Raw genomic sequence first — 17,625 nt, 5'->3', positions numbered from 1 at the left:
ACGTCATCTTCCAGGATGACAACGCAAGATGTCACAGGGCCAGGATCGTTACAGGTTACCTCCAACAACAGAACATCACCACATTACCTTGGCCAGCACTGAGTCCCGACCTCTCCCCCATCGAGCATGTCTGGGACATGCTTGGACAGAGGTTACGTCAACGTCAACAACGTCCTGCCAATGTCCAAGAACTTGCTGCTGCGTTGCAACAGGAATGGGACAATCTGGACCAAAAAGACCTTAGACGTCTCATTAGGAGTATGCCACGTCGGATCAATGCTTGTTTGGCAAACAGAGGAGGATTTACCCGTTACTGACTTGGTTGTGATGCTGTGGTAACTTTGCTGTTTGACCCCGGGTATCATTTTACCCTTATAATGGTCAGTCTGTGCCTTACTTAGTCTAACGATCATTTGGAATAAATCGATGAATGTGAACTTCATTTCATTTTGTCATTTGTTTCTTCGTCAGTTTCATTAGGTGACTTTAATAACACTTAAAAATCAAATATCCCCTACTTTTTTTGAATAGTATATATACATATTATTACTATTATTATAAGTAGTAGTTGATTTGCACAAAATGACAAAACAAGTAAGTTGAAAATAGGTCACTCCATGTTAAGTGACCCCCTCAGAAAATTCTGAAAAAGATATGTTATAGTACATACAGACTTATGTAAAACTGCAAAATTATATGACTCTAGCATTAATATTGACTGAGATATGACCATTTGAATTGGGATACCCCTTTTTGCAAGTTTTGAAACTAAGACTTGATTTTTGTGACCCGATTTTATTTCTTCCAGTCAGTCTATATTCTAGAAATTCTGGGGTTTGTAAGAGAATGTTAAATATATTAAGAACTTGCCATGTTAATATATTTACATTTTTGCCCATTTGAAAGCATATTACTTCCACATTCCAATACAGTGTATCGAAATAGATATTTTTTGCAAATGTATCAATTTTTGGCACTTCAGGCACTCCATACACATTTGACGGTAAATTCTTAATCTATATAACATTCTCTTACAAACCCCACAATTTCAAGAATATAGACCAAATAGAAGGAATAAAATCAGGTCACAAAAATCGAGTCATATAATAGTTTCAAAACTTGCGAAATGTCTGTATGTAATACATATATATTTTTTTTATAATTTTCTTAAGTGGTCACTATACAACTATCTGAGAATTTGGTCCACTTGACATGGAATGACCAAAATATAACTGTTCAAGATTTGATTATGACACCCATTTATTATATATAGTCTAAAAAAAAAATGCACAGGAATTAACAAAACTTACTAATAACAATAGTAAATATAGAATGAGAACGACTGGAATGTTCATTCATCTGTGTAGAACCAGTTTGTCTTGCTGCAGAACCACATTCTAACAAATCCATGACTTCATCTAATGATTCACAAGCTACTTCACGTGTCCCAGTTATAACTGTTACAAAAAAAAACAACATTTATATTAAACTTACATAACCTTGACGGCAAATGATATCTTAAATCGTTTTTGGCAAGTTATACAATCCCGAAAATTGTTCTCAACTTTCTACTGGCTGTGCGTGTATTAGTTGCTGATATACTTTCACAGACAAACCATTCAGTGAAAGGAAATTAACAACAAGAAATCAATGACTTTAATATTAAATGGTACACTACAATATAAACCATTACTTGCCTGTATTGCCATTCTCATCTTCTCTAACATGTAAGTCTTTATTAGAACTATCTGCATCTAATAAATCTTTTAATTCTTCTTTATAAATCTCTATATAAGATACTCTTATACTATATTCTACTTTAGAGTTTTCCTGAAAATCAAATATGAATAATATTCCTGTTAGAAAATTTTGTGATACTCCTATGTCAAAAGAGTGCAAACAACAATGGATAAACGAAATGAAATGAAATGAAATGAAATGAAATGGAGTTTAACGTCCTACTTTTCTGCTCCTAACCTGGGCTTATGAAGACGGGCATACGCCACACAGTGTGCTATGAGGGAAATTTTGCCCGGACAGCGGCACTACGGCCTACTCTTATATCGAATTCCAACTGCCAAGGGATCTTTTACGTGCACGCCAATGTGTACACGGGACCTCGGTTTTTCGTCCCATCCGAACGACTAGACAGCTTTCCTTGTCAGCCCCTCCGTCCTGCATCACTGACAAGGGAGAACCACGCCGGAAAATCTGGATGAACTTTCTCGGCCAATGCAGGGATCGAACATCCGACCTCCAGGCTAGCGAGCTTAAACGAAATGAAATAGGGCTTAAAGTCCCAAAGGATAAAAAATAACACATATTTACGTGAGAACAATTCAATTAATAATCTATTCTGGCATTGTTTCATAGACTCATAGAGTACTTTCTCTATGTTTTCAGGCAAGTACAGTAACAAATGTGTAGGGCAGTTATATAAGAGTACTTATTTGCTAAGGTGCAATAATTGAGATAGCATTTTGTTTTTGCGTATAAAATTGCTATTTTTTTTTTTTTTTTTACAAACAACATTTCACTGTATAAGAGGGTTGTTTGAGGAATATAAAAGACAATATCATGACCGTGTATAAAATATTATAGACAAAATAAAAAATTGAAGTCCATAGTATGCCTATCTTTTAAGGTTCAAAATGGGAAATTTGAATGGATGCCTCAGAAGATTGTTTTTTATTAGTGCAAAAATAAACATCTGTTAGCAATCTCTTTTTTGTCTTTTAAAAATTAATTGACATGCATATCTCATACCATAATGGCTTTTTTCTAAATACTGCAAGTTGTCACTAGTAATTTTAAGTTCAATTTCGTGAAAATCGGATCTACTGCTCTGAAACAACTGGGCTAATGAAGAGAGGCATATGCATACATGTACAGTGCGCTATGATAGAAAATTTGCCCGGACAGCGGCACTACGGTCTACTCTTATTTTGAATACCAAATGTCAAAGATTCTTTTATATGTGCATCATGCCAATGTTTACAAGGAACCTTGGTTTTTGTCCAATGCGAACCACACCAGAAAATTCCACTAAGTTTTCTCGGTCAACACAAGGATAGAAAACGGGACCTCCAGATTAGCAAGCCAGCATCTTACTTACTAAGCCACTGCAGCTCCCATCTAAAATATGAAGCTTAATTTGATATCCATGGGATGCACTGATCACTCAAATACCATAATAGGCATTATCCTTAACTTAAACTGAACTCATTTAACGCATCTTTTTTTTTACTCCTAACTGTTGTATGTGACGGTTTTAATCAGTTGGACTTATTTAAACAGATTGCTTCACTGCTGGTAACCACAAGTAAAATAACCATAAGACACTTGAAGAAAATCCACAAAGGTCGAAGAACAAATATATCCTAAACAGTAATAGTATGAAGACATCTTTGAAAATGATAACTTCAAAGTGTAAATCGGTTGCTGTTCCTGTAGAAGAAATCGTTCCTTGTATCTGAGTCGCCTGACACCTTGATTCCGCCTTTTTAGGTAAGACCTAGGAAAAGATTTTTTACTCTTGATTTCCAAGACCTAATCGATATTTTACAACGATGACATTTAAATACAACCACCAGTAATATCCTAAAGCCTGGAAGAAGAAAGACTGTCCTTGATGCAATCAACACATTTGTTCAAAACTACAACAGTAGATGGAAGCTGGCAGAAATTATTACAAGAAATTGATCTCATAAAAATTTGATTGTAGATTTGTAGTCTTTGATTTTCATTTCATTTTTAAATGCTAAATCATTATGCATTCTTTGAAATAATTATTGTACATTATTTTTTTGAAAAACTGTAATACACAACGGTCTGATATGTGCAAATAGCGAAAGAAACTGAGATCTTTGGGACACAAACATATATTTTAAGTTTCATCAACATCTGATAATACAAACTTTGTATTATATACTTAAACACTATTTGCGTACAAGGAGTGGCCATTTTGTCAGGCAGTTTCAGTCCAAAATTAGAAATTCGAACTCTACCCAGGGATGTGCCTACTATTAAAGTTACCGGATGGCACCGCCCAGCATCAATATTATCCACCAAGAAAAATATCTTGAAGCAGGTTTCCGCCCATCGTCATTTTCTTGTAAACAAAGATTATTTAAAATGGAAAAAAGCGTCTTTATTTCTTCCTTTTAACCTCAGAATCTGAATAAATCATCTTGACTCACGTCTAACTAACCTTGTAACATCCAAACATAACATTTGTTTTCGGAAAAATTCATTACTTTCGATTTGTTGTTTGCTGTGTAGAGTTATCTAACAGATATGTAGATTCTTTTAACCAGTCATATCAGTGCCATTTAACTAGCATGACTGGTTCAAAAAGTCTAGTTTGTTTACTGGCACTGTACCGTTGTAATTATTAATGGAATATAATTAATAAATGCTCTTTAAAATATCAATTTGCTGATTCAGACGAGCAAGTCTGTCATCCACAAAACATACTCATCATAATGTTTTCCTTTGGAAAACTTTGGCTAGTAAACAAGGGCAGTGCACGAAATGTTCAGAAATCAGACTGGATCTTCATAATATTTCAGCATGGTAAAGCTTAGCTCTGTAATAGTATGAATTTTCTCAACGGAAAACAGGCAATCAATTTCCACTTATCATAAATTACCAGAGACTTCATAAAAAGTTTATTTAAGAAAACGGGAAAACTGTGCCTAAACGTCACAAAATTATGCTTTTTCGCTCTGAAAAATTGATAATTTTCTCCAGAGGGGCTGATCCCTCAAACTCCCCCTGCTATTAAGAGAGGGGCAACAGCCCCTTTCATGCACCCCCTGCCCAAGATTACCACTCTGTATGAATATTTTCTGGGCACATCCCTGTCTACCATCATTAGGGTGTAACGGTGATACATTTAAACGGTTTTTTTTAAAATAGGATAAAAATTGTGACTTCTAGGGTGTCCACAAACTAAAAACGTGATTTTTCATACAATTAGCAAAAATGACATGATTTAAAGGAACCAAAATCTTTGGGAGATAAAAATTGGATAAAATTTGTGAGCTGTAGAGCGGACAGGGACGACGGCTAATACATGAAAATGTGGGCATATAAAAATAGCGAACCAAGACAAAGTCTCGACTGACAAGTACCATTGTTACGATAATGAATTTTCAATACATTGATTTTGCATTATAGCAAGAACAGCCAGATCTTTATCTAAATCTTATATGATGTAAATTTAATGTAAACATGAAAAAAAATCTTCTGTATTTTAAATGCTATCTAAACATTTGAAACAAATGCTAGAAAAGTTTATAAATTTGATAAAAAAAAAATATATATATATATATAAAGTTACTTACTTGCATGATATAAAACATTTCTTTAAGCGCTCTAGGTAAAATACCATATTCTTCTTCTGTTAAAGATGTAATATTACCACCTCCTATAGTAAATGTTTTACCCGATCCCTGCAAAAACATTGCCGAAAAATGTTCAACACTATAAAAGCCATGAACAAAATGTGATTTTTCATCTATTCAGCTCTATGTAAGAGCTTTTGAGAATTATTTATTATATGGTATCTAATTTAAACATTATATAAGACAAGAATCTTCTCAGACAGAAAAATTCCTACTGCGTTTGTATCTGTTATGTACACTGTCAATTTGTATACTCTGGGTATTTTTCTTTCCACTACTGAAACTCTGACACTTTGATTACTTTGAGACTACATAATATTCAGAATAAAAATTGTGACCTCTAGAGGGTTCCATAAGCTTTGTATTACATACTTATACACAATTTGCATACAAAGAGCGGCCATTCTGTCGGACAGTTTCATTTCAGTTTTCCAGAAATTCAAATTCAACCTTCATTATGGTGGAATAGTGATATATCTGAACGGTTTGAATCGGATAAAAAATTGTAACTTCTAGAGAATTCAAAAGCTAAATATGCGATTTTTCGACAAATCAGGGGCCATAATCCACGAAGTTACGTTTGGATATGTGTGATTATCAAAAGGAACCAAGATCTTTATGATAAAAACATATATTTAAAGTTTCATCCAAATCGGATAAAACCTGTGGCCTCTAGAGGGTCAACAACCTTGTTGAAAATGTGGCCGTATAAAAACTCATGTGGTTCCACATAGTATTTCTGTTATGACCCAATTTTATTTATCTTTACTTACGGTTTGTCCATAAGCAAATACTGTAGAATTATAACCTTCAAATAAACTGTTTACTAAAGGTTCTACACAGGTTTCATATACTTCAGTCTGTAAAATAGAAATTGCATTGAGAGAGACAAAAAAAATGGGTTTTAACATCCACTTAACACGAACTAGGTCATTCCAAGACTAACATATGGTTCAATTTTATTTCAACAATTCGCTTGCACATTGAGTCTTTAGCAGTGGGAGAAAACCCACGAGGTTGGACTCCTCATCACGTACAAGTGGGGAATCGAAACCACACCACTGACCTAATGATCTAATGCGCACATTCGGCCACCCAGAGAGAGAGAGAAAGAGATAAATGGGGTTTAACATCCACTCGACACAAACTAAGTCATTTCAGGACTAACACATGGTTCAATTTTATTTCAATAATTCACTTGCGCATAGGGGTCTTTAGCAGTGGGTGGAAACTGGAGGACAGGAGAAAACCCATGAGGTTGGACAGGCGACCCGACTCCTTGCCACGTACAACTGGCGAATCGAAACCTTATGATACAGCGTACATGCGCTAACCATTCAGCCATCACTTACTGAATCCTCCACGCCCACCCAACCCCTCAAAATGTGCATATAAATCATTTAATAATCACAATAATTCCTCAGTTTCACATCATAATTCTGTTATACTGATGAATAAAACATCTCACCTGTGTCGATTTAGAAGATAAAACATGGTCATAAGTGAAAGCTCTATCTTTTCCCATAACAATTTGTTTTGTAGTAGGTATTATTCTTACACACATCTGCTCTGAGGCTAGTTGTTCTTTTGGTAGCAGAGGGCGAACCTACAAATACATGCAAAAGTAGAAATAAATTGGCTATATATTATAATAATATTATGAAATTATATGGTCTGAAATCAGCAAATATCGACAGGAACTATAAGATCTTTGGTATATTAATATGACCTCTAGAGGGTCTACAAGCTTTGTATATAAACTCAACCTTCCCTACGATGTAAATGTGATTTTACATACAATCAGGGGCCATAATCCACAAAGTTATGGTCTGATATGCGCAAATATCGAAAGGAACTGAGATCTTTGGGATATAAACATATGTTTTAAGTTTCATCAAAATCAGATAAAAATTGTGACCTCTAGAGGGTCCACAACAGACACAAGTATAATGGTTTTGGTTGATTTTAAATGATTTTTGCGAATTTTTAAACAGATTTGATTTTAAACGAATGTGAAAGAAATTTCCGGTAGTGCAAGATTAAATGATATCAGGGTTACAGTGTTACCCTAAACACTATGTAATAAATTTAAAGTCAATCGGATATTAACTTTAGCCTTTAGAGTGTCCACAAGCAATTCTGGACGCCAGGCCAATGGATGGACGGACAGACCAACGTCAATATACAACCAAAGTTCAATGTGGGCGTATAAAAACCCTTACGAAAATAATATATGTTTCGTACTAAAGGTACCGAAACACGTAATAACCCCTAATTTAAATATTTTGCACATTGCACATTAGATAATCATCATCTCAATTGAGTGTCATTACCTCACATCAAGTTATCTTCCCTATTTAATCATAACATGGCTTACCCTTACTGCTACTTGTACATTATCTTCTTGCATTTTGCAGTGTTTGTGTTCACATATTTTACCAAAAGTTTTCTGAAAAAATAATATTTTATCAAGTATGAAAATCACTGTTTTGTATACTGAGGAGTATACTCACTGTAAATCACTGATCATGACCATAATGGATCTTTGTCATAAAATTAATTATTAATAAATAATTGTTAGCCCTATGGCTATAGCTACATAGTGTTTCAGCTTGACATTGGTCTTTTCCCCCGTAATGATAAAAATACAAACAATAGTCAAATAGGCCTCGTTAAAGTAGCTAAGTCTTTAACTCAATATCATCCAAAGTCTTCGACATTGAAAACACAAATTATTTGCCAATTTAAATCAACATTGATGTGATCTTACCGAGAAAAGATGGGCTTCTGGTATTCAATATTTAAGACAAAATAAACATTTTACCAATGGTACACTAATCGTGTACCATAAGGCATTTCAGCGCCATTTGTAACAGGGGACTAAAAGAACTTGGCTAGACATATTCCACAAGTCATGTCAAACCGGGACACCATAATCTTATCTGGAGAGCATGCAAAATAAATACCATTTGTGTAGACTGGAATACCCATACGCTAGAAATTGCCATCTGATTGAGACTTTTGGCGTATAACTGATTTGAAATTAGAGTAAAAACGGAAACGATTGAATGTAAATCAGTTTACATTCATATTACATTATTGTATACATTGCGACACATTTGTGTCAATTTCTACATGTAGCCAATGTAATTCACTTTAGCCGTGGGAGGACTCGGAGAAAACCCAAAAGGTTGAACAAGCAACCTTACTCCTTGTCACGTACAAGCGGGGAATCTAAACAACATCGCTCAAGTGACTCAATGACAGAAGTTTTGATTAGTGCTGGGTATTGCCACTGCAGTCACGATACGATACGTATTGCGATTCAGGTGCTACAATATGATTTGTAGCACAATTCACAACCAGGATAATATATATCAAGAAAACAACAGGGTAAAAGAATAATTGATATTTTTAGTTCTGCCGATGTTGAAGAAATAAAACTATTTTATAACACAATATTGATGTGAATCAAAATAAGGACCAAAACAATTCAAGAGTGTTTGTGTACCTATGGATAATGTGTGACCTGGAAAATTAAGAGTTACGAATTACAGGTTACTAATTAATACTAATTGAAACAAAAAACTGAAAAAAATGAATGCGGATATATATCAATTAAGTCTCTCACAATTGTGAGAAGCTGAATCATGGTACACTAATTTTGATCGAAAGTGGATGTGTTAAACCATTCGGTTACCCAATTCCTTATTATCCTATAAACCTTTTAAAAAGTATAAAAGCGCATTAAAAGCTATTGCAAATCATGTCATGTAGATAGCAATAATGAATGTTATTTTTGCAAGAGAGTATATAGAGGGACAGTTTGGTTTCGGAAAGCATAAGAGCGTCCAAGTTATTTTACGCTTAAATTCTATGCTGACATAAGTAAAAGGGGAAGACCAACGATTTTCAACAAGGTTTCCATAAATCTTAAATATAGATAAATAATCCCATCTGTAAGTAACACAAGCAAAAAAGATTTTGTAGGTGGGAAATTAATATTTATACAGACTTGGCATAAGTTGCTGTTGTATTTTATTCACGTGCCTTCATTTGGATGAGAATCCAACCAAAGGAACTGTTTATTGGGATATTATAAATATAGAATTATATTGTTTTTTGACGTTTAATACACAAATCCGACACGTCCATTCATTCATACTGAACAGTACATTGTGGACCAATTCACGCCACACAGCTAATTGTTTACATCACATGGTTTGGTTGATACCCGGCAAGTGAGAGATATTTTGTTTGCTTGAATGTTTTTGTGCGTGCTGAGTCTCCTGACAGTGTTTTTATCTATTTCAACGGACTTGTGGCATATTCAAATAAATATATAAATTTCCAAAGTATGTCAATGTCAGTCACCAACGTATCATAATATAAGATATCTCTTCTGTGGGACTACAGTAATGCCATACAGATTTGAGCCCAGCCATTCTCAAGAGGAAATAGAAGAAAAAAAAGGAAAAGTTGTCCATGTCAACATTATATGCCAAAATGCACTATTTTGTATGTCTCATGTGTCCATAATTTTGGTCTGTTTATGTTGAACCAGCGGCTGCCAGGCAGAATACGCCCACATTTTTGAGAGATGGATAGAGAACAAGCTAAAAAGAAAGTGATTTTTCCGACAATCAACGGTCATAATTCAGGAAGTTACGGTCCAATATGCGCAAATATCGAAAGGAACTGAAATCTTTGGGTTATAAACTTACATGTCAAGTTTCAACAAAATCGGATAAAAATTGTGACCTCTATAGGGTCCACAACCTTGATATACCATATTTTTATGCTATTTGAGAACGAAAGGCAGCCATTTTGTCTGTCAATTTGGGGCCGATTTTCACGAAATTCGAACTCACTCGTCCTTATGGTGTAACAGTGATATAATAATACGTTTTTTTATATCGGATAAAAATTTTGACCTCTATAGGGTCCACAAGCTAAAAATGCGATTTTTTGTACAATCAGGGGCCATAATTCAGGAAGTTAAGGTCCGATATGCGCTAATATCGAAAGGAACCGAGATCTTTGGGTTATAAACTTACATTTCAAGTTTCAACAAAATCGGATAAAAATTGTGACCTCTAGAGGGTCAACAACCTTTATATTACGTACTTTTACTCAATTTACCCAAGTTATTCTGAGAATTTTTGCAATTTTTATAAGCCCACATTGAAATGTGGTCGTATATTGTCGTCGCCCCCATCCATCCGTCCGCAATTGCTTGTGGACGCTCTAGAGGCTAAAGTTAATATCCGACTTACACAGTGTTTGCGGTTAGGAGACAAAGAAGCCTGTTGATTTTCAGCAATTTTCGATAATTACTGCCAGAGTTATGGCCCTTGATCACTTCAAAAAAGCTTGTGGACGCTCTTGAGGCTAAAGTTAATTTCCGATTGACTTTAAATTTATACGCAGTGTTTGAGGTCATGAGACAAAGAATCCTATTGATTTTCAACGATTTCCGATAATTACTGCCAAAGTTATGGCCCTTGATCACTTTGAAAAATCTTGTGACACTCTAGAGGCTAAAGTTATCATCCGATTGACTTAAATGTTTTGTATACTAAAGGTTAGCATGGGGCAGAACTTTATAAAAACCAAACAAATTCTAAGGATTTTCTGATAATTACTTACTGAGATGTTACTCTTAATCAGATTTTAGTGTACTATAAATTTTTCATTATCGAAAATAGTAAAAATATGCGACAACTCTTGTTGACTGCCTGGACGATTTAGCGTATGTTTCGTTGCTTGGCAACCTATCTTTTTTTCCTTTTTATGGCCTTTATAATAAGAATAGGTTATTCTAGCTTTAGGTATGAAGTTTTAAACAATTCCATACATGATACATAAATTTGAATGAGAGAAAAAAAAAATGTAAACATTTGGTAACGGAAGTACATTCTCATAGCGATATTTTTCAATGTTGGTTACTTTCACAAAAATATATTATTTTTATATTTTAATGTATAACAAGCCAACAGTGAGGCTGATGTCCCCTGCCGAAATAGGAAAATAATTAGAGGACACATATAAATTTATCACAAATTATCTTTTACAAAGTATTGAACAATCAAACAGTATATCTTTACTTATAGTCTAACAATCAAAGTAGGAGAGTTATTGTTTTCCAAAGTCTCGACCAATCAAATTGCGTATCGCTCTGCTTACCCTGAGCAGAAAATGCTCATTATCAAACTTAGTCAAGGTATTACTGTAATGAAACTATACACCAAGTTTCATCAATCTCACTTAATTAGAACTAAAGTTATCGTGTCCCAAAGCATCAACCAATCAAATTGCTTATCTCTGCTTACCCTAAGCGGAAAATGCTCATCTTCGAACTCCATCAAGGCATTGACCTAATCAACACATACACCAAGTTTGAACATTCTAGCTCAATTAGGAAGAGAGTTATCGTGCCCCAAAGTATCAACCAATCAAATTGCTTATCTCTGCTTACCCTAAGCGGAAAATGCTCATCTTCGAACTCCATCAAGGCATTGACCTAATAAACACATACACCAAGTTTGAACATTCTAGCTCAATTAAAAGTTATCGTGTCCCAAAGCATCAACCAATCAAATTGCTTATCTCTGCTTACCCTAAGCGGAAAATGCTCATCTTCGAACTCCATCAAGGCATTGACCTAATCAACACATACACCAAGTTTGAACATTCTAGCCCAATTAGGAAGAGAGTTATCGTGTCCCAAAGCATCAACCAATCAAATTGCTTATCTCTGCTTACCCTAAGCGGAAAATGCTCATCTTCGAACTCCATCAAGGCATTGACCTAATAAACACATACACCAAGTTTGAACATTCTAGCTCAATTAGGAAGAGAGTTATTGTGTCCCAAAAAGTGTGACGGACAGACAGACGGACAGACAGACGGACGGACAGACGGACAGACGGACAGACAGACAGACAGACGGACAGACAGACGGACGAACACATTTTAATAGTCCCCTGCTTTCTTCGAAAGGCGGGGGACAAATATCATGTTTATATACATTGTCAGATAACTAATGACAAATCATCAATTATGATTTAGAATAATCAAACACAAAGTAAGGAAATACAATAAAATTATATAAATGCGATATTTACAATGTCAACCTTTACACAAGACCAAATAAAAAAATATATAGATTATTTCTCACCATTACACACTGTTTTTGTCCACTTATCCACTTATAAACTAATTAAATTTTTCACCTAATTGTTTACTTTGGCGTGGAATTGCCCAGATATATTTTAAGTTTCATCAAAATTGGATAAAAATTGTGACATTTAGAGGGTCTACAACCTTTGTATTACGTACTTTTACACAATTTTGTCAGGCAGTTTCGTTTTGATTTTCCCGAAAATTCAAATTCAATCTCCATTATGGTGGAATGGTGATAATAATTAAACGGTTTTTAAAATTGGATAAAAATTGTCATCTCTAGAGGGTCACAAGCTAAAAAAGGTGATTTTTCGTACAATCAGGGGTCATAATCCAGAAAGTTATGGTACGATATGTGCAAATATCAAAAGGAACCACTATTTGGGTACAAGGGGCGCCCAGTTTGTCCGGCAGTTTTGGTCCCATTTTTACAAAATTCGAACTTAGTCATCGTTAGGGTGTAATGGTGATATATTCATATGTTCTTTTAAATCAAATAAAAATTGTGACCTCTAGAGGAACCACAAGCTAAAAACACGATTTTTCGTACAATCAAGGACCATAATTCAGGAAATTACGATCCGATGATATGCGCGAATATCAAAAGAACCAAGATCTTTAGGCTATAAACATGTCTTTCAAGTTTCATCAAAGCCGGATCAAAATTGTGACCTCTAGAGGGTCCACAACCTTGATATACCATATGTTTACACTATTTGCGTACAAGGAGCGGCCATTTTGTCCAGCAGTTTTGGTCCGATTTTCGCTAAAAACACGATTTTTCGTACAATCAGGGCCATAATTCAGGAAGTTACGATCCGATATGTGCAAATATCAAAATCTTTGAATTACAAACATGCATTTTAAGTTTCATCAAAATTAGATAAAAATTGTGACCTTTAGAGTGTCCACAAGCTATAAAGGTGATTTTGCGTACAATCAGGGGCCATAATCCATTAAGCTATGGTCTAATACATGCCAATATCGAAAGGAACCTAGATCTTTAGGAGATAGACCTATATTTCAAAATTGGAGAGAGAGAGAGATGGGGTTTAACGTCCACTCGACACAAACTAGGTCATTTCAGGACTAACACATGGTTCAATTTTATTTCAATAATTCGCTTGCGCGTAGGTGTCTTTAGTTGTGGGAGGAAACCAGATGACACGGAGAAAACCCACGAGGTTGGACAGACGACCCTACTCCTTGTCACATACAACCAGGGAATCGAAACCCCGCCAGTTGACTCAATGACAGACTGTATGATATAGCGGCTTGCTAACCATTCGGCCATCCACCCACCCATCGTCAAAATCGGATAAAAATTGTGACCTGTAGAGTGTCCACAAACTAATTGTGTACAGACGGACTGGGCCACGGGATATACGTCCACATGAAAATGTGGATGTACATGTATACTCAGCCAAATTAAAAACTTGACACTGATGAATTTCAACAAATTTTTTTTTCTGGTAAGTCAAATAAATTTTAAAATGTTTCAAACGATAGTAAGTAGTACGAAGCCTTTAATTTCATTAAATTGTAAAGTCACGTGGAATGTGACTTTTGAGCATATAAAGATAAAAAACCTGAAAAACACGTGCAAACACAAACTCTTGAGGTCAATTGATGCAAGTTTGGTTAAACTGAACACGCACACGTAACTGGAACTGGAAAAACAAATTAAAATTGTTATTTTCATCTTTGTTAGAAAATGCGGCGCCTTTCAAATGTAGACTGTCTACGTGCTATAGGTAGGCTCTATGCTGGTCAGTCTGTGGTCACTGTTGCAAGAGCCTTTAATTGTTCACGCCAGACAATAATTAATCTTAGAATGAGAGTGCTTCAAACTGGAACTATTGCTGACCGCCCAAGGGCGGGAGCGCCACGTGTGACGTCACTCCAGGAAGATCAAGCAATACGATTACGTCATCTTAGAAACAGATTTGTCACTGCAACCTCCACAAGTAGAGAGATGTTTGGTGGAAGGGTAACTGCACAAACTGTTCGTAATCGCTTGCAGGCTGCTGGTCTTCGAGCTAGGAGGCCCTATAATGGACCAATATTGACACCTCTTCATCGCCGTAACCGACTTGTGTGGGCCACAAGAGACATAAGATTAACTCAAAGACAGTGGAATTCGGTTGTCTTTAGTGACGAATCTCGATTCACTTTGAGATTTGCCGATGGCAGGGCCTGAATGTACCGCAGATGAGGTGAACGTTACGCTCAAGTATGCGTCAGAGAAGTTGACCGATTTGGTGGCGGCAGCGTCATGGTTTGGGGTTCTTTTTGTGCACATGGACATTCTCCTCTTGTTGTTGTCCAAGGGAACTTAAATGCTGTCCAGTACAGGGATCAGATTTTGCAACCTGTTCTTCTTCCGTTTATGCAGAAAAATGGGCCTGGACTAACGTTTCAACAAGACAATGCTCGACCCCATACAGCAATTGCTACCCAGAATTTTTTAAGAAATGCCGGTGTCCAAGTCCTGGAATGGCCGTCGCTTAGCCCCGACCTTAATCCTATTGAACACATCTGGGACGAACTGTGTCGACGTGTTCGTCAGCAAGTGAATCCACCACTGACGTTGCAGGACCTTCAACATGATCTTGCTGAGCAGTCGCGATGTCTTCCTCGGGTAGTGTTTACTAATGTTCTGAGATCCATGAGAAGACGTTGTGTGGCAGTACGAGACGCTAGAGGAGGCCACAGCCTTTACTAAACACTTTATTCCGATTGTTCTCCAAGTCTGTGAATTTCATTTTGGGGGGTACTGTGACATCATGAACGTTATCAATGTCAAGGACTTTCGGCGAGACGTATTCTTGCTTTCTGTTGATGTCAAGGTCATCTGTGCACAACATAACACTAAAATAGTTGCCTTAAACCAAATATTAAAAATCTAGTCCCAAAAAGTGTCAAGTTTTTAATTTGGCTGAGTATATAAAAACATCGAAGCATGTGATGTAAACAATTAACCATGTGGCGTGAATTGGGTCACCGCGTACTGTTCAGTATGAGTGAATTTATGCGACAGTTTTGTGCACTAAACGTTTAACCAGCGGCTGCCAGGCAGGATACGCCCACATTTTCGAGAGATGGATAGAGAACAAGCTAAAAAGAAAGTGATTTTTCCTACAATCAAGGGCCATAATTCAGGAAATTACAATTCGATATGCGCAAATATCGAAAGGAACTGAGATCTTTGTGTTATAAACTTACATTTCAAGTTTCAACAAAATCGGATAAAAATTGTGACCTCTATTGGGTCCACAACCTTGATATACCATATTTTTTACGCTATTTGAGAACGAAGGGCGGCCATTTTGTCTGCCAATTTTGGGCCGATTTTCACGAAATTCGAACTCAGTCGTCATTAGGGTGTAACGGTGATATAATAATACGTTTTTTTTAAATCGGATAAAAATTATGACCTCTTTAGGGTCCACAAGCTAAAAACACGATTTTTCATACAATCTGGGGCAATAATTCAGAAAGTTACGGTCCGATATGCGCAAATATCGAAAGGAACCGAGATCTTTGGGTTATAAACTTACATTTCAAGTTTCAACAAAATCGGATAAAAATTGTGACCTCTATTGGGTCCACAACCTTGATATACCATATTTTTTACGCTATTTGAGAACGAAGGGCGGCCATTTTGTCTGTCAGTTTTGGGCTGAATTTCACGAAATTCGAATTCAGACGTCCTTAGGGTGTAACGGTGATATTATAATACGTTTTTTGTCTGCCAATTTTGGGCCGATTTTCACGAAATTCGAACTCAGTCGTCCTTAGGGTGTAACGGTGACATAATAATACGTTTTTTTTTAAATCAGATAAAAATTATGACCTCTTTAGGGTCCACAAGCTAAAAACACGATTTTTCGTACAATCAGGGGCCATAATTCAGAAAGTTACAGTCCAATATGCGCAAATATCGAAAGGAACCGAGATCTTTGGGTTATAAACTTACATTTCAAGTTTCAACAAAATTGGATAAAAATTGTGACCTCTATTGGGTCCACAACCTTGATATACCATATTTTTTACGCTATTTGAGAACGAAGGGCGGCCATTTTGTCAGTTTTGGGCTGAATTTCACGAAATTCGAACTCAACCTTCCTTAGGGTGTAACGGTGATATTATAATACTGAGATCTTTGGGTTATAAACTTACATTTCAAGTTTCAACAAAATCGAATAAAAATTGTGACCTCTATAGGGTCCACAACCTTGATATACCATATTTTTACGTTATTTGAGAACGAACGGCGGCCATTTTGTCTGTCAGTTTTGGGCCGATTTTCACGAAATTCGAATTCAACCTTCCTTAAGGTGTAACGGTGATATAATAATACGTTTTTTTAAATCGGATAAAAATTGTGACCTCTATAGGGTCCACAAGCTAAAAACGCGATTTTTCGTACAATCAGGGGCCATAATTCAGGAAGTTACAGTCCGATATGCGCGAATATCGAAAGAAGCCGAGATCTTTGGGTTATAAACTTACATTTCAATTTTTAACAAAATCGGATAAAAATTGTGACCTCTATAGGGTCCACAACCTTGACATACCATATTTTTACGCTAGTTGAGAACGAACGGCGGCTATTTTGCTGTCAATTTTGGGCCGATTTCCACGAAATTCGAACTCAACCTTCCTTAGGGTGTAACGGTGATATAATAATACGTTTTTTTAAATCGGATAAAAATTATGACCTCTATAGGGTCCACAAGCTAAAAACGCGATTTTTCGTACAATCAGGGGCCATAATTCAGGAAGTTACGGTCCGATATGCGCGAATATCGAAAGGAACTGAGATCTTTGGGTTATAAACTTACATTTTAAGTTTCAAACAAATCGGATAAAAATTGTGACCTCTATAGGGTCCACAAGCTAAAAACGTGATTTTTCGTACAATCAGGGGCCATAATCCATGAAGTTTCGATCCGATACATGCCAATATCTAAAGCAGCCGAGATCTTTTGGGGATAAACCTATATTTCAAGTTTCGTCAAAATCGGAT

At 35.9% G+C, this 17,625-nt stretch overlaps 1 protein-coding gene across 2 annotated transcripts in view; it reads right to left on the bottom strand.

The window, feature by feature from the left end:
- The window catches only part of LOC126824787 (kinesin-like protein KIF27), a 62,020-nt gene that overhangs the window by 41,916 nt on the left and 2,479 nt on the right, over window positions 1-17,625 (bottom strand). For both annotated transcript variants that reach the window (XR_007681626.2, XM_050554170.2), the window contains exons 2-7: window positions 7,786-7,857; window positions 6,877-7,014; window positions 6,182-6,268; window positions 5,349-5,456; window positions 1,698-1,830; window positions 1,311-1,457 (exon numbers count right to left, since the gene is read on the bottom strand). Coding sequence is in view for 1 of the 2 variants with exons in the window: in XM_050554170.2 (XP_050410127.1) it covers window positions 1,311-1,457; window positions 1,698-1,830; window positions 5,349-5,456; window positions 6,182-6,268; window positions 6,877-7,014; window positions 7,786-7,818 (646 nt within the window). In the remaining variant the exon portion in view is untranslated. The remainder of the gene's footprint in view (window positions 1-1,310; window positions 1,458-1,697; window positions 1,831-5,348; window positions 5,457-6,181; window positions 6,269-6,876; window positions 7,015-7,785; window positions 7,858-17,625) is intronic.

Source organism: Patella vulgata, chromosome 6 (assembly GCF_932274485.2).
Source record: "Patella vulgata chromosome 6, xgPatVulg1.2, whole genome shotgun sequence".
Taxonomy (NCBI): Eukaryota; Metazoa; Mollusca; class Gastropoda; family Patellidae; genus Patella; species Patella vulgata.
Note: the sequence above shows the minus strand (reverse complement) of the source record. Positions and strands in the feature narration are given on the sequence as shown.